Source organism: Bos indicus x Bos taurus, chromosome X (assembly GCF_003369695.1).
Source record: "Bos indicus x Bos taurus breed Angus x Brahman F1 hybrid chromosome X, Bos_hybrid_MaternalHap_v2.0, whole genome shotgun sequence".
Classification (NCBI taxonomy): Eukaryota; Metazoa; Chordata; class Mammalia; order Artiodactyla; family Bovidae; genus Bos; species Bos indicus x Bos taurus.
This window is the reverse complement of record NC_040105.1, coordinates 127744736-127769667: the sequence shown is the minus strand read 5'-3', so window position 1 is coordinate 127769667 and position 24932 is coordinate 127744736. Positions and strand designations below refer to the sequence as shown.

The window sequence follows — 24932 nt, the reverse complement described above, 5'->3', positions numbered from 1 at the left end:
TTAATACGCTTTCTCATGGAGAAATTAGTCCATGGAATTATAGTCAATAATTTATGGTAAAAGAAAAATCAAAATAGGTATTAGAACTGTACCTAAAACTTTCTGTAGTTTGACTCTAAGACTGAATATTTGGTTTTTATATCTTTTGAATACTAAATACATTGTCTTATATACTGTACACCCTCAATGAATAAAATATTTGTAGTGAATAACCAAATGAAACACCTCTATTAATGGTACAAATTCTTTTCAAATTGCTGGGAAGTACAATTCTGAAACTTCTACATTAATTTTGTTTAATCCATTAAAGTATGTACAGACAGCCTGCAACATAGCTTTCCTACCACTTACGTTAGAAATTCCTTTTATACTTAGGAAGTGAAACTGTTAGTTGCTCAGTCATGTGCGACTCTTGCGATCCCACGGACTGTAGCCTGCCAGGGTCCTCTGTCCACGGAATTCTCCAGGCAAGAATACTGGAGTGGATTGCCATTTCCTTCTTCAGGGGATCTTCCCAACCTGGGAATTGAACCAAGGTCTCCTGTATCTCCTGCATTGCAAGCAGATTCTTGACCATCTGAGAGCCACCAGGGCTTAATATTTGTTTACTTGATCAGTTGGTTAGCTCATTTGTAGATGACTTCTTTGTTGAATTAGGTCTTTTGATTTTCATGTTAGTTTAAAGAGCTATCTAGAACAGTGCTGCCCAATAGAACTTTTCTGCCATGATAGAAACATTCTATATCTGTGATGTCCAGTAGAGACTCAGCTTACTGCATGTGACTAATAAATACTTAAATGTGGTCAGTCAGACTGAGAAACTGATGGTTTAATCTTATTTAATTATAAATGACTTAAATTTCAAAAAAAAGCATGTTGCCAGTGGCTGCTATATTAGACAGCACAGATATACATGGGCTTCCCAGGTGGCACAGTGGTAAAGAATCCAGCTGCCAATGCAAGAGACACGGGAGACACAGGTTCAATCCCTGGGTGGAGAAGATCCCCTGGAGGAGGTGACTGAGCTTCCCTGGTAGCTCAGTCAGTAAAGAATCCGCCTGCAGTGCAGGAGACCCAGGTTTGATACCTGAGTTGGGAAGATCCCCTGGAGAAGGAAACCAAACCACTCCAGTATTCTTGCCTAGAGAATTCCATGGACAGAGAAGCCTGGCAGGGTACAGTCCATGAGACCGCAAGAGTCAGACATGACTTAGTGACTAAACCACCACCACTACCTGGAGGAGGAAATGGCAAACCACTCCAATATTCTTGTCTGGAAAATTCCAAGGACAGAGGAGACTGGCAGGCTACAGTCCATGGGGTCACAAGGAGTCAGACATGACTGAGGGACTGAGCACACATGCATGTTATACCTACTTGATTTTCATGTAGTTTTCCAAGTTATTGTAAGTTTAAATTTTGGGTAATTTTTCTAATTTCACCAGTAGTGTGAGGGAAAACTCTTTGAAACCTATGGTAAAAACAACAACACAACATCTAATTCTTTTTTTAAAATAGTAATTTCTTTTATTATTATTATCATTTTGGCTGCACTGAGTCTTCATTGCTTTGCATGGGCTTTCTCTAGTTGTGGCAAGTGGGGACTATAGTTGTGGTGTGGGCTTCTCACTGTGATGGCTTCTCTTGTGGAGCACAGGCTCTAGAGTGTGCAGGCTTCAGTAATTGTGGCCCATGGGCTCAGTATTTGTGGCTAACGGGCTCTAAATTGTGGGCTCAGTAGTTGTGGCTCATGGGCTTGCTTGCTTCATGGCATGTGGAATCTTCTTAGACCAGAGATTAAACCTGTATCCCCTGCATTGGCAGGCGGATTCCTAACCACTGCGCCACCAAGGCAGTCCAACAAGATCTAACTCTAAAATTTCCCTTATTGGTATTTTGAAATGTTTACTGAATTATGTGCACAGTCGGGATCACAAGACTCATTTGCATAGAATTATATATTTGATGGAAATAATTTACAATGATTATAATAAAACTGTTTCTTTGTATTTGATTTTCATTGCATTTATATGAAATGTTAGGCTGTTACATCAAACATACCACAGACCATTTCTCCTCATATCTTGAGGTGATATTCTGAGGAAAAACGTATGTTCTAAGGACCCATGAACTAATGCTCATTTTAAAATTGGTCCATGTTAATAAAGCTTTTGTTCATTTTTAAGCAGCTGATTTAGAAGAAAGTTTTAATGAACATGAACTGGAGCCTTCATCGCCTAAAAGTAAAAAGAAAAGTCGCAAAGGAAGGCCACGAAAAACTAATTTTAAAGGACTGTCGGAAGATACCAGGTCTACATCCTCTCATGGAACGGATGAAATGGAAAGTAGTTCCTATGTAAGTAGAAAATTGTTGGATTCTTACTTTTGTGGCAACATGAGTATACCTGTGTTTATAGGTAAAGTTAATCATTTGAAGTGTTAACTAAGCTTGAGGTACTGATAGCATATTTTTTATGGATTTTTTTCAAGTTTTTCTTTTTCTTTCACGTTTGCAGAGAGATCGGTCTCCACATAGAAGCAGCCCTAGTGACACCAGGCCTAAATGTGGATTTTGTCATGTAGGGGAGGAAGAAAATCAAGCAAGAGGAAAACTGCATATATTTAATGCCAAGAAGGCAGCTGCACATTATAAGTGCATGGTAAGTATGGTTCTTTTTATATGCTTTTAAATCCAAGTTTTGGAAAGGCATTTAGCTAGTGACCAAATATAGAACTTCCCTCCACAGTATTCATATTTTAGAATTAGGAATAGCATATCCTATAATCCCAAATCTATTTAAAAAGTATAATTGACTTGTAACATTATATGTTTCAGGCATACACCGTAGCAATTCAATGTTTTTATATATTATGAAATGATCACCACAATAAGACTAGTTACCATGTATCATAAAAAGTTGCTGCTAAGTCGCTTCAGTCATGTCCGACTCTGTGCGACCCCAGAGATGACAGCCCACCAGGCTCCCCTGTCCCTGGGATTCTCCAGGCAAGAACACTGGAGTGGGTTGCCATTTCCTTCTCCAATGCATGAAAGTGAAAAGTGAAAGTGAAGTCGCTCAGTCGTGTCCGACTCTTAGTGACCCCATGGGCAGCCTACCAGGCTCCTCCGTCCATGGGATTTTCCAGGCAGGAGTACTGGAGTGGGGTGCCATTGCCTTCTCCATCATACAAAGTTACTACAGTATTATTGACTAGGTCTCCTATGCTGTATATTACATCCCCAGTTCAGTCTCTTAGTCGTGTCCGACTCTTTGTGACCCCATGGACTGCAGCACACCAGGCCTCCCTGTCCATCACCAACTCCTGGAGTTTACTCAAATTCATGTCCATTGAGTCAGTGATGCCATCCAACCATCTCATCCTCCGTCATCCCCTTCTCCTCCTGTCGTCAATCTTTCCCAGCATCAGGTTATTTTGAAATGAGTCAGTTCTTCACATCAGGTGGCCAAAGTTTTAGAATTTCAGCTTCAGCATCAGTCCTTCCAATGACTATTCAGGACTGATTTCCTTTAGGATAGACTGATTGGATCTCCTTGCAGTCTGAGGGATTCTCAGGAGTCTTCTCCAACACCACAGTTCAAAAGCATCAGTTCTTTGGCACTCAGCTTTCTTTATAGTCCAAACCTCACATCCACACATGACTACTGGAAAAACCATAGCTTTGACTAGATGGACCTTTGATGGCAAAGTAATGTCTCTGCTTTTTAATATGCTGTCTAGGTTGATCATAACTTTTCTTCCAAGGAGCAAGCGTCTTTTAGTTTCATGGCTGCAGTCACCATCTGAAGTGATTTTGCAGCCCCCCAAAATAAAGTCACTCACTGTTTCCATTGCTTCCCCATCTATATGCCGTAAAGTGATGGGACTGGATGCCGTGATCTTAGTTTTTTGCATGTTGAGTTTTAAGCCAGCTTTTTCACTCTCCTCTTTCACTTTCATCAAGAAGCTCTTTAGTTTTTCTTTGCTTTCTGCCATAAGGGTGGTGTCATCTGCATATCTGAGGTTATTGATATTTCTCCCCATAATCTTGATTTTAGTTTGTGCTTCATCCAGCCCAGCATTTCTCATGATGTACTCTGCATATAAGTTAAATAAGCAGGGTGACAATATACAGCCTTGACGTACTCCTTTCCTGATTGGGAACCAGTCTCTTGTTCCATGTCCAGTTCTAATGTTGCTTCCTGACTTGCATACAGATTTCTCAGGTCAAGTGGTGTAGTATTCCCATCTCTTGAAGAATTTTCCACACTTTGTTGTGATCCACACAGTCAAAAGCTTTGGTATAGTCAATAAAGCAGAAGTAGATGTTTTCCTGGAACTCTCTTGCTTTTTGATGATCCAATGGATGTCAGCAATTTGATCTCTGGTTCCTCTGCCTTTTCTAAGTCCAGCTTGAACATATGGAAATTCATGGTTCACATACTGTTGAAGCCTGGCTTGGAGAATTTTGAGCATTACTTTGCTAGCGTGTGAGATGAGTGCAATTGTGCGGTAGTTTGAGCATTGTTTGGCATTGCCTTTCTTTGGGATTGGAATGAAAACTGACCCTTTCCAGTCCTGCTGATTTTTCCAAATTTGCTGGCATATTGAGTGCAGCACTTTCACAAATCATCTTTTAGGATTTCAAATAACTGAACTGGAATTCCATCACCTCCACTAGCTTTGTTCGTAGTGATGCTTTCTAAGGCCCACTTGACTTCACATTCCAGGATGTCTGCCTCCAAGTGAGTGATCACACCATCATGATTATCTGGGTTGTGAAGATCTTTTTTGTAGAGTTCTTCTGTGTATTCTTGCCACCTCTTCTTAATATCTTCTGCTTCTGTTAGGTCCCTACCATTTTTGTCCTTTATCAAGCCCATCTTTGCATGAAATGTTCCCTTGGGATCTCTAATTTTCTTGAAGAGATCTCTAGTCTTTCCCATTCTGTTGTTTCCTCTATTTCTTTGCACTGATCGCTGAGGAAGGCTTTCTTATCTCTCCTTGCTATTCTTTGGAACACTGTATTCAGATGCTTGTATCTTTCCTTTTCTCCTTTGCCTTTTGCTTCTCTTCTCTTCAGAGCTATTTGTAAGGCCTCCTCAGACAGCCATTTTGCCTTTTTGCATTTCTTTTTCTTGGGGATGGTCTTGATTCCTGTCTCCTGTACAGTGTCACAAACCTCCATCCATAGTTCATCAGGCACTCTGTCAGATCCAATCCCTTGAATCTATTTCTCACTTCCACTGTATAATCGTAAGGGATTTGATTTAGGTCATACCTGAGTGGTCTAGTGGTTTTCCCTACTTTCTTCAATTTATGTGTGAATTTGGCAAGAAGGAGTTCATGATCTGAGCCACTGTCAGCTCCTGGTCTTGTTTTTGCTGACTGTATAGAGCTTCTCCAAGTTTGGCTGCAAAGAATATAATCAATCTGATTTTGGTGTTGACCATCTGGTGGTGTCCATGTGTAGAGTGTCCTCTTGTGTTGTTGGAAGAGAGTGTTTGCTATGACCAGTGTGTTCTCTTGGCAAAACTCTATTAGCGTTTGCCCTGCTTCATTCTGTACTCCAAGGCCAAATTTGCCTGTTACTCCAGGTGTTTTTTGACTTCCTACTTTGGCATTCCAGTCCCTTATAATGAAAAGGACATTTTTTGGGGGTGTTAGTTCTAAAAGGTCTTGTAGGTCTTCATAGAACTGTTCAACTTCAGCTTCTTTAGCATTACTGGTCAGGGCATAGACTTGGATTACTGTGATATTGAATGGTTTGCCTTGGAAACGAATAGAGATAATTCTGTCGTTTTTAATATTGCATCCAAGTACTGCATTTCGGACTCTTTTGTTGACTATGATGGCTAGTCCATTTCTTTTAAGGGATTCCTGCCCGCAGTAGTAGATATAATGGTCATCTGAATTAAATTCACCCATTCCAGTCCATTTGAGTTTGCTGATTCCTAAAATGTCGCTGTTAACTCTTGCCATCTCCTGTTTGACCACTTACATGGCCTAGATTCACAGACCTAAGATTCCAGGTTCCCTTGCAGTACTGCTCTTTACAGCATTGGTCTTTACTTCCATCACCACTCACATCCACAACTGGGTGTTGTTTTTGCTTTGGCTCCATCTCTTCATTCTTTCTGAGTTACTTCTCCACTGATCTCCAGTAGCATATTGGGCACCTACCGACCTGGGGAGTTCATCTTTCAGTGTCCTATCTTATGCCTTTTCATACTGTTCATGGTGTTCTCAAGGCAAGAATATCTTGCCTTGGTTTGCCATGCCCTTCTCCAGTGGAGCACATTTTGTCAGAACTCTCCACCATGACCCATCCGTCTTGGGTGGCCCTACATGGCATGGCTCATAGTTTCATTGAGTTAGCCAAGGCTGTGGTCCAGGTGATCAGATTGGTTAGTTTTCTGTGACTGGTTTTCAGTCTGTCTGCCCTGATTAGTTTTCTGTGACTGGTTTTCAGTCTGTCTGCCCTCTGATAGAGAAGGATAAGAGGTTTGTGGAAGCTTCCTGATGGGAGAGACTGCCTAAGGGGGAAACTGGGTCTTGTTCTGGTGGGCAGGGCCATGCTCAGTAAATCTTTAATCCAATTTTCTGTTGATGGGTGGGGCTGTGTTCCCTCCCTGTTATTTGCATGCCTGCTATGCATGCTAAGTCGCATCAGTCCTTTTGGACTCTGCGCAACCCTACAGACAGCAGCACACCAGGCTCCTCCAGTCCGCAGGATTCTCCAGGCAAGAATACTGGAGTGTGTTGCCATTTCCTTCTCCCTGTTATTTACCTGGGGCCAAACTATGGTGGAGGTAATACAGGTAATGGCAACCTCCTTCAAAAGGTCCCATGCAGGCACTGTTACACTCAGTGCCCCCATACCTGAAGCAGGCCACTGTCGACCCAGGCCTCTGCCAAGACTCCTGGACACTCACGGCCAAGTCTGGGTCAGTCTCTTGTGGGGTCACTGCTCCTTTCCCCTGGGTCCTGGCATGCACAAGGTTCTGTTTGTGCCCTCCAAGAGTCTGTTTCCGCAGTCCTCTGTAAGTTCTGGAGGCTCTATGGTGGGGTTAATGGCGGCCTCCTCCAAGAAGGCTTACGCCACACCCAGGTCTGCTGCATCTAAAGCTCCTGCCCCTGCAGCAGTCCACTGCTGACCCGTACCTCCGCAGGAGACACTCAAACATGGTTCTGTCTCAGTCTCTGTGGGGTCTCTGGGTCCTGGTGCACACAAAGTTTGTTTGAGCCCTCTGAGCGTCTCTTTTAGATTATGTTCTATAATCCCAAATCTTCATAAACTCTAGATTTTAAAATATATAGTGTTTATGATTTTAGTGGGATTTAAAGTAATCCTGATTGTAGTTACTGTGTTCCAGATAATCCATAATTAACAGTCTTATAACTAAAAACATCACCTTTATGAACTTGTCTTGGAAGCTGTGTTTAGACCCCACTATAACCTGGTAAAAATCTCTCTTATTGTATTTCTTATACTGTATTGCAGTTATTCATTTATGAGCCTTAATTCCTTGAGGGTAAAAACTATATCTTTGCATCATTAGATACAGGCCTGACACATAATATATGTAAGTATTTTTGAAATAGGTTGTATTGAAATTATTTATCCCATTGATGATTAGCTTTTAAAAATTATATTATTTATAGAATTCTCTAGTGGTCCAGTGGTTAGGACTCTACACTTTCACTGCTGAGGACCTGGGTTCAATCCCTGGTCAGGGAAGGAAGATCCCACAAGTCATGTGACATGGCCCCAAAGTTTTTTTAAAATTATATTACTTATTTCAGGAGTTCTTAATCAGAGATGCATATCAAATTTATGTGGGGAGGTTTTTCCAAAATATATATCCCTGGAGTAGATCCCAAACACGTCTGCTGCTGCTGCTGCTAAGTCGCTTCAGTTGTGTCCGACTCTGTGTGACCCCATAGATGGAAGCCCACCAGGCTCCCGTCCCTGGGATTCTCCAGGCAAGAACACTGGAGTGGGTTGCCATTTCCTTCTCCAATGCGTGAAAGTGAAAAGTGAAAGGGAAGTCACTCAGTCGTGTCTGACTCTTAGCGACCCCAGGGACTGCAGCCCACCAGGCTCCTCCATCCATGGGATTTCCCAGGCAAGAGTACTGGAGTGGGGTGCCATTGCCTTCTCCGCCAAACATGTCTAGTTGGAAAAAAAAATCTCCAGGTGATTCTGATCTGTATCTGTGGTTGAAATTTGTCATTTGAAACTATTTTTTTAAACTTTGTGGAAATGTAAAATAGTTGAGATGACAGGATGACACTGCTGAACTCTTCTTGTTTAATGAAGCATTTAATCTTGTTCCTGTACTGGCAATATTAGTTTTATTCCATTGTTCTTATTTTGAGTTATATTTTAATCAGACATGTGACTAGATTAAAACAATATTTGAGTCGTATTTGATTAAGGAAAAGTCATCTTTCTCAGGATATTAAAATAATCTAACACATTTGTGCACACATTGTTTAATCTTTTCCTCACAAGGATTCTGAATATTACATGTTTTTGCATTTTTCTTCTCTAGTTATTTTCTTCTGGCACCGTGCAGCTCACAACAACTTCAAGAGCAGAATTTGGAGATTTTGATATTAAAACTGTACTGCAGGAGATTAAACGAGGGAAAAGAATGGTCTGTGCTTTTATGTTTATGCTATGCACCGTTACTCTTCTGACTTTGTGCTTTAAATTTAGAACACATCTTAAATTCATCCAGTCACCAAAAATTTTAATATAAAGTAGCTCATGTGTTAAAGCAAAGTATATATTTGACTCATTTGTAATATAATAAAGGATGCTGATGTTACTGAAAGTTATTCTTCTTTCTATGTAACTTCATTACTTAAGAGAATTATACAGAGATTTATATTTCAGGGTATTTTGAGAGTCTTTTAATAAAATAAATGAAGATGTGAATGTGACACACCTTATTAAGTTTAAAATGTTAAATTGTTTAAGCTCGCTTTAAGAACAATTTCATGACCCCAATAGAGTATTGAGAACCTCCCCATGTTGTTATTCATTCTTTTTTTTTAAATAAAAGGAAAAGATTTTTTCAGAGCCTTCTGTTTAAAGTTCACATACATAGTTGTCTCTTAATATGTTTATCATAGCTTTAAAGTTTCCTTTATAAAATGTGCCTAAGTCTCGTGTTTTTAAACATACTGAATTACTAATAAATAGCTTTAAGAAATACTGGCATCTTTATTTGATCACTTACTCCTTTACAGTTTATGAATATTATAAAATGTTCTAGGAATGCAAAATATTTAAGACAGCAGTTGTCTCTAGAAATGACTTTATTTAAAAAATTTTTATTGTGAAAGTTTTCAAACATCAAAATTAGAAAGGCTAGTAATACATGTCTGTCCATCACCTTGACTCATCAAGAATTTGCGGCACTCGTTTCATCTATGCCTTTTATTCTTGTTGCTTGAAGTATTTTAAAGCAGAGCTGAGACTTCATATCATTTCACCTCTACATATTTCAGTATGTATCTCTTAAAAGTTGGGCATTTTCTTACCTAACCACAATGTTATTACAACTTACAAATTAACAATGAGTCTTCAGTATCATTTAATACCTAGTTTGTATTTGTTTTTCCCCAACTGTCTTAAAGCTATCTTTTTAAAGTTGGTTTGTGTGAATCAGAGGAGGTTCACACATTGCATTTGGTTGTTACATATCCCTTAGGTAATTTAGGGCACTCCGTCCTCCCTGTCTTTATTGTTTCTGTTTTGTTGTATGCCATTGACTTGTTGAAGAAAATGAATTAATTGTCCTATAGAACATCCCACATGTTTTATTTGTCTGTTTGCTTTTTCACAATGCCATTTAACTTGTCCCTCTATCCACCAGATTTTCTTTTAAAGTGGAAGTTAGATGTAAAAAACTGATTAGATTCAGTTTTCAACATTTTGGGGGGTAAGAACTCTTCACAGGTGGGACTATATCGTCCATATTTTATCACATCAGACAAGTCATAATGTCTGATCCTTGGATTCAGGTGGTGAGTCAATCCCTCCATTGTGAAGTTCCCCTTTGATCTGTTTCAGACATTGCTGATCTTTGTCTGAATTGATTAGAAATGACTTTTTCTCTGTGGAACTGCATTTTTGAAGGTATAAAAATTATTGATATCATCTGTTCCATTTAAATCCAGTTCAGTTTCTTGATACTTTGATTATTCTTTTAAAAACGAAACTCCTTTAAAACAGAATGTGGAGTATTAAAAAAAAATAAAGGGGAAAACAGTCATATGATGTTGAGCAATGTTGTTATGTCATACATCTGAAGTCCAATAGGTGACTAGGATAGCCATTCAGTTCTCTTGATCAGCTTGCTTGCTTCTACACTATTGACCGTTAGTGTCAGCACTAACCTAGCATTTTCCCATGTGTGCTTCAAAGGAAATCGCTCCATCAAGATGCTCTCCCACTGCTCCAAAATTAAAAGGGCATCTGGAATTCAATAAACTTGGAAACTGTTTACTATACCCTCCTTCCTGGAGGAAAGGCTGTCAGAAGTTCTGCAATCAAGTAATCTGTTTAAAACTAGCATTTCTCAAACTTCTTTGAGTATGAAACTCTTTTGCCAACAATCACCTTAAGTCTTACGAGAATTTCAGCCCCTTAGTCTCTTTCTGCCCTTTTGCCTACTTGGTAGCAATCCCTTTCTGGGGGGCATTGCTTTCCTATCTTCTCATTCTTCCCCCTGGTCATAATAAGAAAGGGACTGATTGCAGGGAAGAGAAGAAGCCAACCACTAAAATATAGAATATATTTTTATGTGTGTTTGCCAGTATTAAGGAGTGTTCCCTTTATGTTTCAATGTCAGATTGCTAATGGTTACTAGAGTTAAATAATGGAAACATCAGGGGTGACTACATATTAGAAAGTCAAAGTATGATTTAGATTGTAACACTATTTAATATATATGCTATACTATAAGTTCAGTGTACTCTCTTTCAATAGAAAAACTTTTCTTTGTAACATGGAATGTTTGGCTGAAATATGGCTAAAATAGAAAAAATAAGATTGCATAAACTTGGAAATACTGCTTATAATTATTCTTTCTCTTCCCCTAAACAGAAATGTACACTTTGCAGTCAGCCTGGTGCTACTATTGGATGTGAAATAAAAGCCTGTGTTAAGACTTACCATTACCACTGTGGAGTACAAGACAAAGCTAAATACATTGAAAATATGTCACGAGGAATTTACAAGTAAGAGAACAACAATTGTCCATTTTCCTAAACTTGTCAGTAAGTAACCACCCTTAAATAGATGACATTAGTTTATTTGCTCACGCTTCTTAGGTGATGTTTAGCCACGTATAGAATACTGAGGACGCTGTATGAGTACTGCAGTGGCATTTTCCTCTGCCTAGACATCTCTGGATTAGCATTTGTTTATCCAGTGTTTGTTATGCTTCCTATGTGCCTGGCATTGGGCTAGGAGCTGAGCATACAACAGTGATCAAAATGGACACAGACTGTGTCTTCATGGAAGCTCACAGTCTAGTGGGAGAAACATATCAGTCAAATGGCCACATAAATAAATATACAATCACAAACTTCATAAACGGTATAAAACAGTGGTCCTCAACTTTTTTGGCACCAGGTTTCCGGTTCCGAACCAGAAGAAAATTTTCCCATGGACTGGGGTGGGGGTGGGGGGATCGTTTCAGGATGATTCAAGCGCATTACATTTATTGTACTAATGATAATCTATATTTGCAGCCACTCCCCAGCGATAGCATCACCACCTCAACTCCACCTCCAACCATCAGGCATTAGATTCTCATAAGGAGTGTGCAACCTAGATACCTTGCATGTGCAGTTCACGGTAGAGTTCGCCCTTCTATGAGAATTCAGTGCTGCCACTGACCGGACAGGAGGTGGAGCTCAGGCGGTAATGCAAGCAAAGGGGAGCAGCTGTAAATACAGATGAAGCTTGGTTTGCTCACGTCCTGCTGTGCAGCCTGGTTCCTAACAGGCCATGGACTGGTACTGGTAGGGGTTGGGACCCCTGATGTAAAAGTTCTGTTACAAAGTGCTGTGAGAGCATATAAGGAGGAGGAGCTAACCTAGTCTGTAGTGGAAAAGTGTCTAGGAATTTCCTTAAGGAAATAGTGCTTGAGCTGAGATATCAAAGGCAAAATGGATGTGGGTGTTGGGAAGGTGTTCTAGGCAGAGAGAACAGTGTGTGCAAGGCCCTAAGATGGTACACAAGCCAGGGTGCAAATGGTGGGGAGGGGGGAGGTGATGGTAGGAGACTACTGCTGCAAGTCCAGGTGAGAACTGCTGGTAGATTAGAATAGTAGTTGTGAAGATAGAAGTCTAAAGGTACTCTTGGAAGACTGATGAAAGAGTAAGGTTTGGAGATTTGGGATTCTATGTTACCTTCATTTTTTTATGGTCTTCTTACCTGTGCTGCATTGGACTAGTGGTATCAATATGAATCTCTAATGGTTCCCATTGTTTAATCAAATGGAGAGTAAGTTGATAGGGATCCCTGAATATTTATTTGGTTTGTCTTTGCAAGTTGTAAAGGACTTCTTTGCTCTCACATTCCCAGTGTGCAGTAAACCAGTGACCCAGAGTCAGCTACTTCATGGACAAAGCAGTTTGTGTCAGCAGTCACCAAGCCATTTGGGTGACTGCATGAGGTGCTAATGCTGTGTTATAAACTTGGCCAAACTTTGCTTAATAATAAAGGCACATGTTTTTCAAATGAATTCTATCAAGCCTTTAAGGAACAGATAATTCCAATGTTATTTTTAAGTCCTGCTGCTGCTAAGTCGCTTCAGTCGTGTCCTACTCTGTGCGACCCCATAGACTGCAGCCCACTAGGCTCCCCCGTCCCTGGGATTCTCCAGGCAAGAACGCTGGAGTGGGTTGCCATTTCCTTCTGCAATGCGTGAAAGTGAAGTCGCTTAGTCGTGCCCGACTCCTAGCGACCCCATGGACACAGCAAAAAATGGAAAACTTCTTGATTCATTCTGTAACACTTGCATAGTTGTGACACTAAATCTGACAAAGATACCATTTAACAACAGAAATTTAAGAACTAGAGACTGATCTTACTTTTATAAATATATGTACCAAAATCCAAAATATTAGAAAATCAAATCCAGGGCTGTAGTCTAACAGTTTCAAGATTATTCAGAATTAGGACTGTGACCCATTGTAATTAATAAAGAAAAATCCTAGCACTTTCCTAGTGGAAACTGAAAAGACATTTGATATCATTCAACATTCATTTCTGAATTTTAAAGTAAGGTAGCAAAAGTACTCTTGGTTGTAAGCTAGGAGTCTTACTAGAGTGTTAAAAGAAAAAAACAGCTTCTTTGGCATTAAAGTAAATGGACCATGGTTCTTAACCAGAAGGTAGAGAGAGCCCTCTTTAAAAATGGTCATGCCTGGGCCCTACCCTCACAGTAGGTTGAGGCCCAAACCTTGTATTTTATGACTTGCCAGGACTTCCCTGGTGGCTCAGATGGTAAAGCGTCTGTCTACAATGTGAGAGACCTAGGTTCGATCCCTGGGTTGGGAAGATTCCCTGGAGAAGGAAATGGCAACCCACTCCAGTACTCTTGCCTTGAAAATCCCATGGATGGAGGAGCTTGGTGCAGGCTACTATCCATGGGGTCGCAAAGAGTCGGGCATGACTGAGTGATTTCACTTCACTTCACTTAAGTGATTCTCAAGTTCATCTCTAATTAAGAACCACTATACCAATACACTTTCATTCAGATCATTTCATTTCATTTCATTTCATTTCATTCAGATCATTTCAACAAGACAAGGGTGCCAACTACCAAAGTCACTTTCACTGTTCTTCTGGAGGGTTAAGCTGGTACAACAAGGAAAGGAAGGAAAATGTATAGTAAATATTGTGAAGGAGAAAAAATTGTCAATATTATTGATTTCATTGTCTACCAAGAAAATCCAAAGAAATCAACTCTGAATTTATTAACAGTTTATAAGAGCTCACTCAGTAAGACTGCTGAGTATGAGATGAATTTTTAAAAACAATTCCATGACGAAAAACCCCCACAGTTCCATGGCAACACACTCCAGTATACTTGCCTGGAGAATGCCATGAACAGAGAAGCCTGGCAGGCTATAGTCCATGGGGTTACAAGAGACTCAGACATGACTTAGCAACTAAACAACAAATAGCTAGTTAAAAAATGTAAAGGAAAACTGTCTCCCACTCCCCCTGCCAAACTCTTACTCCTCTTCACACACACACACACACACACCAAAGGTGAACTTTGTTTTAAAAAAATAGCATCTTACACAGGACCCCAATGAATGACAAAGTATATTATGATCCTTGATAGACTCAACTTTGAAAGATACTTATTCTTCCCAAGTTATACATTTTAATACAATTTTAATGAAATCCAACTTTTTGACAGTTTTATCTAAAAAAGTAAATGTAGTATTATTGTCTATTAGTAATGATTGTTACCTTATATACCTGGAAAAAGAAATGGAAACTTAAACAAGATAGAAGTTTGTTTCTTTCCCGAAAGACGTCCAGGGGAAAGCAATGCAGATTGGTAGGCAGCTTTTCAGTGTTATCATTGGTCCCCATTTCCTTCTTCCCATTGTCTCTTCCTTCCATAGGAAGCAGGAGGAAGCAGGGGCAAAGGAAGATGAAAGGGCCAAGTTGCTGTTGCTCCACCTGAGTCAGGCTTTAATCAGCCTTCCTGGAATTTCCATACACTCAGCATCTCATTTGCCAGAATTTAGTCATGTGTCCAAAGGAGTCTGGGAAATATACTCTTAGTGGACACATTGCTACCCAAACTATGGTTTAGTACTATGTAGGTAAGGGCAGGGATAGATATTGGAGCAGCCAACTAATCTTTATCACATGAAGCCAAGAAAATTTTTAATGCAATTGAGAAGAGAAATCTTCCTGTTATATATCAAAGCCAATCATATTGTATAGTAATGAAAATAGTATGGTACTGGCCCAGGGATAAAGATCACTGAAGATAGATCCATATCTTTGTTGGAATCTTAGAATCTAAGAAGATGCCTTAGTGGGTATTGCTGCTATCACTAACAATGCAATGAAACTTCTTACACATACATGTTCTTGCACTGTTGTCTGCTCAGTCCACACAAGCAGACTAGTAGTAAAAGATATATATTGTTTAGGGTTTAGGTCTCCAATGATAAATTGCTCTCCATTTTACATCTGTGGTTCTTTAGAGAATTTAAATATTTTACTTTTATTTGGGGGGAGGCAGAGTTTACAGGGGAAGTTTCCTTTCCTGGTTAACTTGTGTGTGTTGCCAGTAAGGACTTGGACACCATTAAAACTAATTTTAGAAATGGAAATGTTCACAGAGTTGGAGGCTTTCTGCTTAGAGAAGTTGTAATGTTTCAATCATGTGCTGAGTCACTCAGTCGTATCCAACTCTTTGTGACCCTTTGGACGATAGCCCGCCAGGCTCCTCTGTCCATGGGATTAATTTTTCAGGCAAGAATACTGAAGTGGGTTGTCATTTTCTTCTCCAGGGCATCTTCCTGACCCAGGGATCAAACCTGTGTCTCCTCTGTCTCCTGCATTGCAGGCAGACTCTTTACCCGCTGAGCCATCAGGGAAGCCCCCAGTCCAGATATAGTCTACCAGTTGAACTGAACTGAACTGAATGTTTGTTAAGTTGCCAGGGGAACAGAGCTAAAGAGTTAACCAAAGGTGAAATTCTCATGCAGAAAGGGGAAATATTTTTATTAACGTTTCACCTACAATAGCAAGAAGAAAAGAAAGAAAGGAAAAAAATCAGAATTCCATCAAGAGACTTAGTAAATGAATTTTCGTACATACAAGCATCTAGTGGAATGCTATGCAGCAGTTAAATAAAGTAGACCCATGTGTAGAGTTATGAAAGAGGTATTTCCAGTCAAGGGGGGGAAGTTGCATAATTCTATTTTAGCATATGAAAAGTACATGCATACAAGATATGTGTATTTTTTAAAGCCTATTTGTCCAAATTATATTTAGATCCCGTCACATTATAGGATTGTTTTTGGCCACACTGCACAGTATGTAGGATCTTAACTTCCTGACCAGGGATCAAACCCATGCTCCCTGCATTTGAAGCACAGAGTCTTAATCACTGGACCACCAGAGAAGTCGCATGGTTTTTATACATAAAAGAATTTCTTGGAGTATCGTCAGCAAATGTAATAGCTGTCACCTCTTATTCATTGCATAGGGAAGAAGAGACAATTTTATATTCTCCTTTATATAGTTCATGAGCAATACATTATTTTTTAAAGTAGCCAATAATGTTTTATTTTTAATTTTATTTAGTTATTTATTTTATTTGGCTGGGCTGGGTCTTAGTTGTGGCATATGGGACCTAGTTCCCTGACCAGGGATTGAACCCCAGCCCCCTGAATAGGGAGCATGGAGTCTTAGCCACTGGACCACCGGGGAGTCCCCCAATAATATTTTAAAATAACAAGCTCATTTAAAATATTTAAAATCAAATATATGAGAATTATTGTATTTAAAATTTAACTTTATTTAGATATTCTTTTCACAATAGTTATCCATTTTCATTTCAGAAAGAAAATGGAAACTACAGATAAAAATAAAACTTAGTATCAACTTTAATTCTAGCATCAAAGATAACTTTTAAATCTTCTGGAATGTTTTCTTCTAGACATTTATGTGATTATTTACATATATACATTTAAAAAACCAAACTTTCTTATATATAATATTTTATAACCTGTTTCCCACTTCCTGTATCTTTAGTAGAGGCATTTTTTCTGTGATGTTAAACAGTAGCACATCACCATTTTAATGGTTGTCTAGTATTCCACTGAATGCGTGATTTAGCCTGTTTAATCAGTTCTTTTAGACGTTTAGATGGTTTTTTTAGTTGTTAGAACACCATGTTGCAGTGGTCATCTCTGAACAAAAATATTTGGACTGGGATCTACGATGATTTGAAATGTTCTTTTTATTTTTTCACATTGAAATTTGTTTCTAAAATTAGAAGGTGGAATCTAGCTTTTTTCATGGACACCATTGAGTTCAAATAAGTCCATAACCGAGTAGTTTGGGGAGAGAAGAATGGGCAGATAGGAGGAAATGAAAGGAGGAATATTTCTACATGAAATGGCTTCCTTCCCTTCTTTCTTTACCAGTCCTCTCTGGATCATTAATCAGTTCAGTTCAGTCGCTCAGTCATGTCTGACTCTTTGCGACCCCATGGACTACAGCGTGCCAGGCCTCCCTGTCCATCACCAACTCCCAGAGTTTACTCAAACTCATGTCCATTGAGTTGGTGATGCCATCCAACTATCTCATCCTCTGTTGTTCCCTTCTCCTCGCTTTCAATCTTTCCCAGCATCAGGGTCTTTTCAAATGAGTCAGTTCTTTGCATCAGGTGGCCAAAGTATTAAGAGTTTCAGCTTCAGCATCAGTCCTTCCAATGAATATTCAGTACTGATTTCCTTTAGGATGGATCATGAATATATTCATATTAAAAAGGCAAGGGAAGATTATATAGTGATCTTTGTATCCTGTTTTATTGTATTTCTAAACTATATAAATATATAGTTTTCTAAAATGTTAGCCTCCCACCATAAAATAGTAAGTTCTGTGACAGCAGAGATCTTTGACTGGTCAACACCTGTGGCCTGGGTGTCCCGACTGAGGAAAGACACATAATAGATCTATGGGAAATAGTCCTTGAGTGAAAAATAATCCCAGAGAAGATTAATATTTTTCTAACAAAGAGCTCATCTTTTAGATAAAATTCTGTTATCAAAATTTCTAAAACTACACAACTCCTAGTCTCAGCAGGTACCAAGTTATTGCACAGTTGTTTCATCTACATTTTTTTCTTTCTGAGGTATGTTAAAGCAGAATCCCAGATCTTCTGTCATTTTATCCTTAGATACTTTAGTATCACTGTGCAATTATTATCACACTTTTTAAAATTAACAGTAAATTCTTAGTATCATCTCATACCCAGTCCGCTTGCACCTTTCCCCAGTTGTCTTGAAAATGTTCTTTTGGCCTTGATTTGTTCAAACTTCAATACATTCACAGTCCTTACATAGCATTTAATGGAAGTCTCTTAAGTAAGTCTCTGTCAATAAAGAACAGTCCCCACTCCACCCTTGCCTTTTCCTCCTCCTTATTGAAGAACCCTGATAAGTTGTCTTGGAAAAGCCCCTTGTTCTAGATTTTATCTATTTGCTTGTTCGTGGTTTCATATACCATATACCTCATTTCCTACCCCTCTGTATTTCCTGTATTTATAACTTGGTTCAAAGGCTTAATTAGATTCAGGTTGTATTTTGGAGGAAGATACTTCACAGGTACACTATAAAAAAGTCTCACTCTTGATACTTGAAGTCATGATTTAAAAAGTGATTCCTAATGTGCAGTGTTTGAAGAGTAGAAATTCTCCATAGTTCTTTGAAAATTATTGAAAATGTTTTAAGAATAAAAAGTGACGAGCAAAACTATGTCAGAAGTCAATTATCCTTGTTGCCCCCCCAACCCCACCTCTGCCGTTTATTCTACTCACTTGTTAGAAACGTTCATGTTAAAGCTACTCTTACATCATCTGTGGCAGATGAATTCTTACGTGATCATCTTTTATCCATTGCTGCCCACAAGAGGGCATCTACTGAACATTTTTTAAGCATTGTTCCATCTTGTCATCTTGTGTATAATTGCCTTAAAACTAAGCTCAGATCATCCCCCACCCTTCTCTGACTATGGTGGAGATGATTGATTATGCAAAATATATTGGTGCGTATATAGTAAAACACCAATAGTAAAGCTTCCCTGGTGGCTCAGATGGTAAAGAATCCGCCTGTTAATGCAGGAGACCGGGGTTCGATCCCTGAGTTGGGAACATCCCCTGGAGAAGGCAGTGGCTACCCACTCTAGTATTCTTGCCTGGAGAATTCCATGGGCAGAGGAACCTGGTGAGCTACAGTCCATGGGGTCACAAAGAGTCAGACAAAACTGAGCAACTGACATTTTCACATATATACTGAAAATTGATATTTTTATGTTGGCTGAAAACCTTTTTAATCTCATTGGGCAAAGTGAGGAATTGCCTTATATTTGAACATATGTGGTAACTTTCATCCTAAACCAGAGGTTTTATTTGAGATGAACTTTTTGTATCTCATTAATAGAGTGCTTTCCTTTCTATTAAATAGAAATGAACCTTTACCTAATTGTGGAGAGTTTTTGGATGAGGAGACCATATTTTAAATGGGCGTCAACCTCGTCCACTAATGATGTAAATATGTTCTCATCAATAATGACAAAACATTTTGAGATTCTTATCTTTCATCATTGTAGACTATATTGTAAAAATCATAGTGGAAATGATGAGAGAGATGAAGAAGATGAAGAACGAGAGAGTAAAAGCCGAGGAAAAGTAGAAATTGATCAGCAACAACTAACTCAGCAGCAGCTTAATGGAAACTAGGTATGAAAGTTAACTATATTGGCTGTGTTGTCAGAATACAGTACACACTGATAAATATATATTGAACTAATAATGTGCAGTTTGGTTTTTTTTTAATGCTATTATATTTAGTTAAGCATGTTACTAGAATGCTGAGGATGTGTAGGCTTGCATAGTTTTTTTTTCTTTTAACTAGCTGATTTTGTAACTGTAAAAACAAGCTATCCACTTTATCAATAAATGTAGTTGTAGTGTCAAACCAATAAGATATTCTTGCTCCTCAATAACATTTTATTTATTGTGCTCCCCTCAAGCATCATATTTTACATTTTTTTATCATCTTTTAAACAGGTTCATGGGACAGAGTTAGAAAACTGGGAATGAATAAGACATCCATAACTACTATTCTTTTTTCACTGTTTTCTAAAATCAAAAAGGGTTTGTAACTTTTTACTGCCCAACTCTTAGATCCTTCATTGAACTGCCTAAAAGCATCTTGTTTGTTTTATGAGCCTTCACTAGATGGCAGAGTTTGACATGTTGATATTACGTAGCTGTAGTTTGCAGTTTCTGGGAAGCAATTGAAACACTATTAACCCTGTGTATAGTGTCAACAGTTAAAGCAGACATTGAAATGAAGTAAGCTATATTTCTGGACTGAACAAAGTTCTACTGTTTAGAATGTCTAAGTTTGTTTAGTGGATTCATACTCAAGGGAAAGCGTAAGCAAATTTCACTTTACAGTACAAACATGCCTCTGGTGGCAACACATGGGAATTTTTGAATTTTTTTTTCCACGCTCAAGTAACGGAGGCTAGAAATGAAGAGAACCTTCTTTTTCTCTTGGCTTTGACAGCACATGCTAAAAAATCTCTTCCAAGAAGTGTGCTAAAGCTTTTCATTTGGTTCCTGTTAAAGTTGTTTTCACTGACCAGCATGGACTCGGGCAACTGGTGATTATAAGCTTTGAGCTCCAGTGCTTATGCCAAAATTCTCTTGACAGTAAACCTCTTCTCTTTTCATGTCATACAAAGAGCTTCTAGCAAAATGATTGGATCCTTTCAAGTTTAAACTAACATTTGGCAACAGCAAATGAAACCTCTTTAAGATTTAAGGGGTTACCACTTACTAAGGACTTTAGCCACCATGTCTGAAACTTGTTCCTCTCAAGTGCCGTGTTTTTGTGGAACACTTCATATATTGGCCCAAAGTATGTAAGGAGGTCTCATGTGCTGTAGAAGTAAAAAAAAAAAAACAGTCTTTGCATAAAACAGTATTTATTTTTAATTTTGTGACCACTATTTTAGAAACTTTATTTAATATTTTTAATGTTTTCATTCATTGCTTTGCTTATCTATAAAATAGGCTTCTGTGTCCTATTTTCCTTCTGGTAATGTTCGGTATTGTTTCATTGATCATCAGAATTGTTTCTCAAAGCCTAAGAACCCAGCTTTTTAGAAAGGATTTTCACACTGGCATTTCTAGCTAGTGATATTTTCTTCCATTTACCTGCTGAAGCACATTTATCTATTTCTTTGTGGCAAAACCAAAAAAACTTTAGTTGTGTTCTGCCTAATATTACCATAGCACCTCAGTATCAAGGGTAGGGATTCTGATTTCTGGTTTATTAACCTACCACATTAAAGCAGATTAGCCAACAAGAAATAACATGTTAACTTGACTGTACATTGAGATGTTCTGCAGATTATGGAAAAGCATTTTAAAAATGTAACAGGTGGAAAATTACACTGTGCTTAATGACTGATTTTTTTTAACTGCCAGTCCCTTAAAGTCACATTTGTCAAGTGTGTATTCACACATTTACTTAAATCAAGGGACTCAATGATTGCTTTATTTTAACCATCTTTTATTATTTTTAGAAGGAAACTAGCTTTAGTAGTGGATTGCCCTATACGTTGTTCTCCTTTTGCTCTAAATATACCATTGGATTTTTTTGTGTATGTATGTGATGAATTTTCAAAATTCACCATGACTTGAAGTGCAACGACAGATCTAGATGTTTGTTTACCAAGCTATGTGACTTTTCCCAAAGGATCTGTACTTTATTTCCTTACAGCAGCTTGAAACCCATTATTTTAAATCTTTGAATCACTGTGTCTAGATCATTTTTACATTGTGTGCCATAGATTTACCCACGGAATAATAGAGCACCTTCATTTTTGGACAACTACTGTAATGATATTTTTAGGAAAAATGGAAGGTGCCAAGGGGTAATAATGGCCAGTCAATAATCATATAATGAACTTCAAATACTATAGCTGTCAGTTAATAAATTTGTTATGTAATAAAGTGTATGACTTTGTATGGGTTTCTTCAACCCTTTCTCTGCCACTAGCAACCAGAATAGCACTTTACCATTTGGTTGGCTAGATAAGTGGCTGGCTACCTATTTTTCTCACTGTGGTGTCATTGGCTAAACAGTCTTTCATTAAAAATTGAAATGTAAATTGAAGTCACATGAAAAATCACCTTCGGTTGTAAACTTCCAATATTTTGATTCTCTATCCATGTTTTCGTCACATGCTGAGTAAAAGTGCCTTACAATGTAAAAATTGTACAGTACTTATGTTCCCAAGTAGCATCATCATCTTTTGGGTAGTAATTACATTGTGGTATGAATATTTAGAAAAATGGACCTCAGCAGTGTATTTACTGTTCATCTCTTAAGTCCTTAACTGTAGTTTTAATAAGCATGACATTATTTGATAAGTATATAACATTTACATCATTTCAAAAAATACTGCCATGACTGTCCTTTATGCATATTTTAGCTTAAAATTTTGAAGCATTTTTTCTTTTTTCCTTTTTTTTTTGTTTTGTTTTTGTTATCGATATTAAACAGTGTAATCTTTGCAAGCATATATTGAAGATTATTCTGGAGCATTTATTGCCTTACCAGAAATGTTAGTAAGAAATGTTCTTTAGAGTAGAAAGATAGACTTGAGTTTCTATACTTTAATGAGCTCTTTGTTCCTGGGGGGAGGGGGGTGGGAAGGGTGAGTTTTACTTTCATCTCAATTTATTAAAAACCCACAACTGAAGTACATTTTATTTCAATGATCATCAGTTTTAGAATTTCAGATAGTACTTGCTCTGGAGTACATGTTACTCAAGATATTAAGAGAATAACAAGATATGTAGATCTACTGTTAAATCAGAATCTATGTACTTGAACAAATGTGTGAATCTTAAATATCTCAAAGCAAAAGAAAAGTGTTCTAGAATGTTGTTGCTTTTTTAAGAAGCACTAAAGTTAGACCAAGGTATACAGTTTTGTTCTAACAGACATTTAGGTTATTGTAAAGATAAGGAATGCATTATGGGTCAAAATCAAACATTCCTCTCATATTATGTATATTTTGTTCCTGTTATATTGGCTTTATTTTCAAAATTGTAGTTTGTAGTATTAGTTTCCTTTTATTGGTATTCTTGCATATACTATTCATTCAATAAATGAGTTATGACTTTCATGTTTGTACTTATGTCTTTTTTGTACAAGGGTATGATGAAGCTTATCTGTAACTGCAATAGTATTATGTTCCTTTTAGTCTTGCTATTATTTCAAGGTGAAATGCCTAGTTTGTTTAATAACTTTGTGGTTAAATAAGTATGAAAGAGAGAAAAATGTGAATTTGAGTTAATTTTGACGTTTCACACATAAGGCTTTATCAGGGAGAGAAACAGCAAATCTTTCAAAAGTATAATAGAACTGCATTACATCTTGTTTCTTTTATCATTACATGATTCAGATACCTATGACTTACATCAGATCCTCTGAAACCTAGTTACAAGGCGATTTTAAAGATAAACCCAAACTCCTAGTATAGTTTATCAGCTTGCTCATAAGGGTGCAAGGTTAATATCCTTGTCATAAAGGAATTCCATCTTAAAGATTTAAATATACTTCCTTTACTGTGGACACTTCTAGCAGTAGTGCTCATATATTGAGGTGGTCCTATTGAGGGCAGAAATCAAAGTTTTGGTTGGTAGAATATACTCATTCCATACATATAATTTCTAACCTGCATGCCTGCATCCCTACTCAAGAGGAAAAAGAAATCAAGCAAGAGATTGCTGATTAATGCTGGAACTAGAACTATAGTGTGCTTTATTGCAAATGTTACCTGTCATGTTTGAGTGAGTGAGTGTGTGTGTGTGTGCATGTGTGCGCACATTGAAAATCCATTACTGAGCTTCATTTTAATTACCCAATAAAAATATGGAGAAGAGAATTATGTGGTTTTTCTTTAGCTAATTGAAACTATTCACAGCTGGGGTTTGGGATTGGGGTATTTTTGTTTTCTTTTTTCAGCATTGCTGAGGTCATTCCAAAGCATAAATGTGGTAGAATTTCCTAGGAAAATTCTATGGCCAGTCCATGTTTTTAAGAGAAAAACCCAGTCCCTGTGACAGTGCTGCTTTATGTATCAACCAGTATTACATAATTTTGCCTTGTTCAGATAATGAGGTAACCGAACTTGAAGGACAAGGCAAAAATATAGTCTTGATTTTTATTCAGAAGATGAAAGCTATAAAATACCTATGGAAGTTAATAATAAGTTACTATGGAAGTTAACGATAGCATTTTACTTTGTTACACTGTAGCAGACATTTCTGCCTGTGGTAAATGTACTGAAGTCAGCCAGACCTGGGTCCTTGTCAACATAGCGGATCCATAAACTCCCAAATTCTGCCTTTGCCTATACATGTCTGCTGCTGCTGCTAAGTCACTTGAGTCGTGTCCGACTCTGTGCGACCCCATAGACGGCAGCCCACCAGACTCCCCCATCCCCGGGATTCTCCAGGCAGGAACACTGGAGTGGGTTGCCATTTCCTTCTCCAATGCATGAAAGTGAAAGTGAAAAGTCTATAGACTTACAAATGTGTTTTATGTTGGGGGTGGGGCCAGTGGTGTGGAGATGGGGAAGGTACAACTGGGCAAAAAGCGTTCTGCTGTGTGAATGATAATAGTCTAAGAGATTTATGTGAAAACAAAAGTACTGTTTGAAGAGGCAACCTTTTAAATGGGACCTGAGAGAGTAAATGTTCAAGGGAGTGTTAGGAGCAGGGAGGTAGAAATAAACTGTAATATGGACACTGGATTTAGAGCTGTTGAGTTTCTATAAAGTCGTGTATACAAAAGAGTAAGGTTTTTCTGTTTGAGTAGCTTTAAAATTGGAGCTATTAAAGTCATATATAGCCATAAGAAGAAATGAAGTGCTGATTCATACTAACTGGATGAAGCCAGCTTACTACACTATGATCATCATAGTGTAGGATTCTGTTTGTATGAAATGTCCAGAAGAGGCAAATTCATAGAGACGGAATGCAGATTAGTGGGTGCCAGGATCTGTGGGGGGCGGGGGCGGGTAAGAAATAACTGGCATGGAGTTTCTTTTG

General features: G+C 38.2%; 1 protein-coding gene across 6 annotated transcripts in view; it reads left to right on the top strand.

Moving 5' to 3' along the window:
- PHF6 (PHD finger protein 6) overlaps window positions 1–23002 on the top strand; it is a 48838-nt gene extending 25836 nt beyond the window's left edge. For 2 of the 6 annotated variants that reach the window (XM_027533357.1, XM_027533353.1), the window contains 6 exons: window positions 2187–2356; window positions 2517–2660; window positions 8559–8663; window positions 11123–11256; window positions 19403–19532; window positions 19863–23002. In XM_027533357.1, coding sequence (XP_027389158.1) covers window positions 2187–2356; window positions 2517–2660; window positions 8559–8663; window positions 11123–11256; window positions 19403–19532 — 683 coding nt within the window. In that variant the 3' untranslated portion in view covers window positions 19863–23002. Of the gene's footprint in view, window positions 1–2186; window positions 2357–2516; window positions 2661–8558; window positions 8664–11122; window positions 11257–19402 lie in introns of all 6 variants that reach the window. The other 4 variants (XM_027533356.1, XM_027533358.1, XM_027533355.1 and 1 more) reach the window with 3 other exon arrangements.
- Window positions 23003–24932: the final 1930 nt, after the last annotated feature.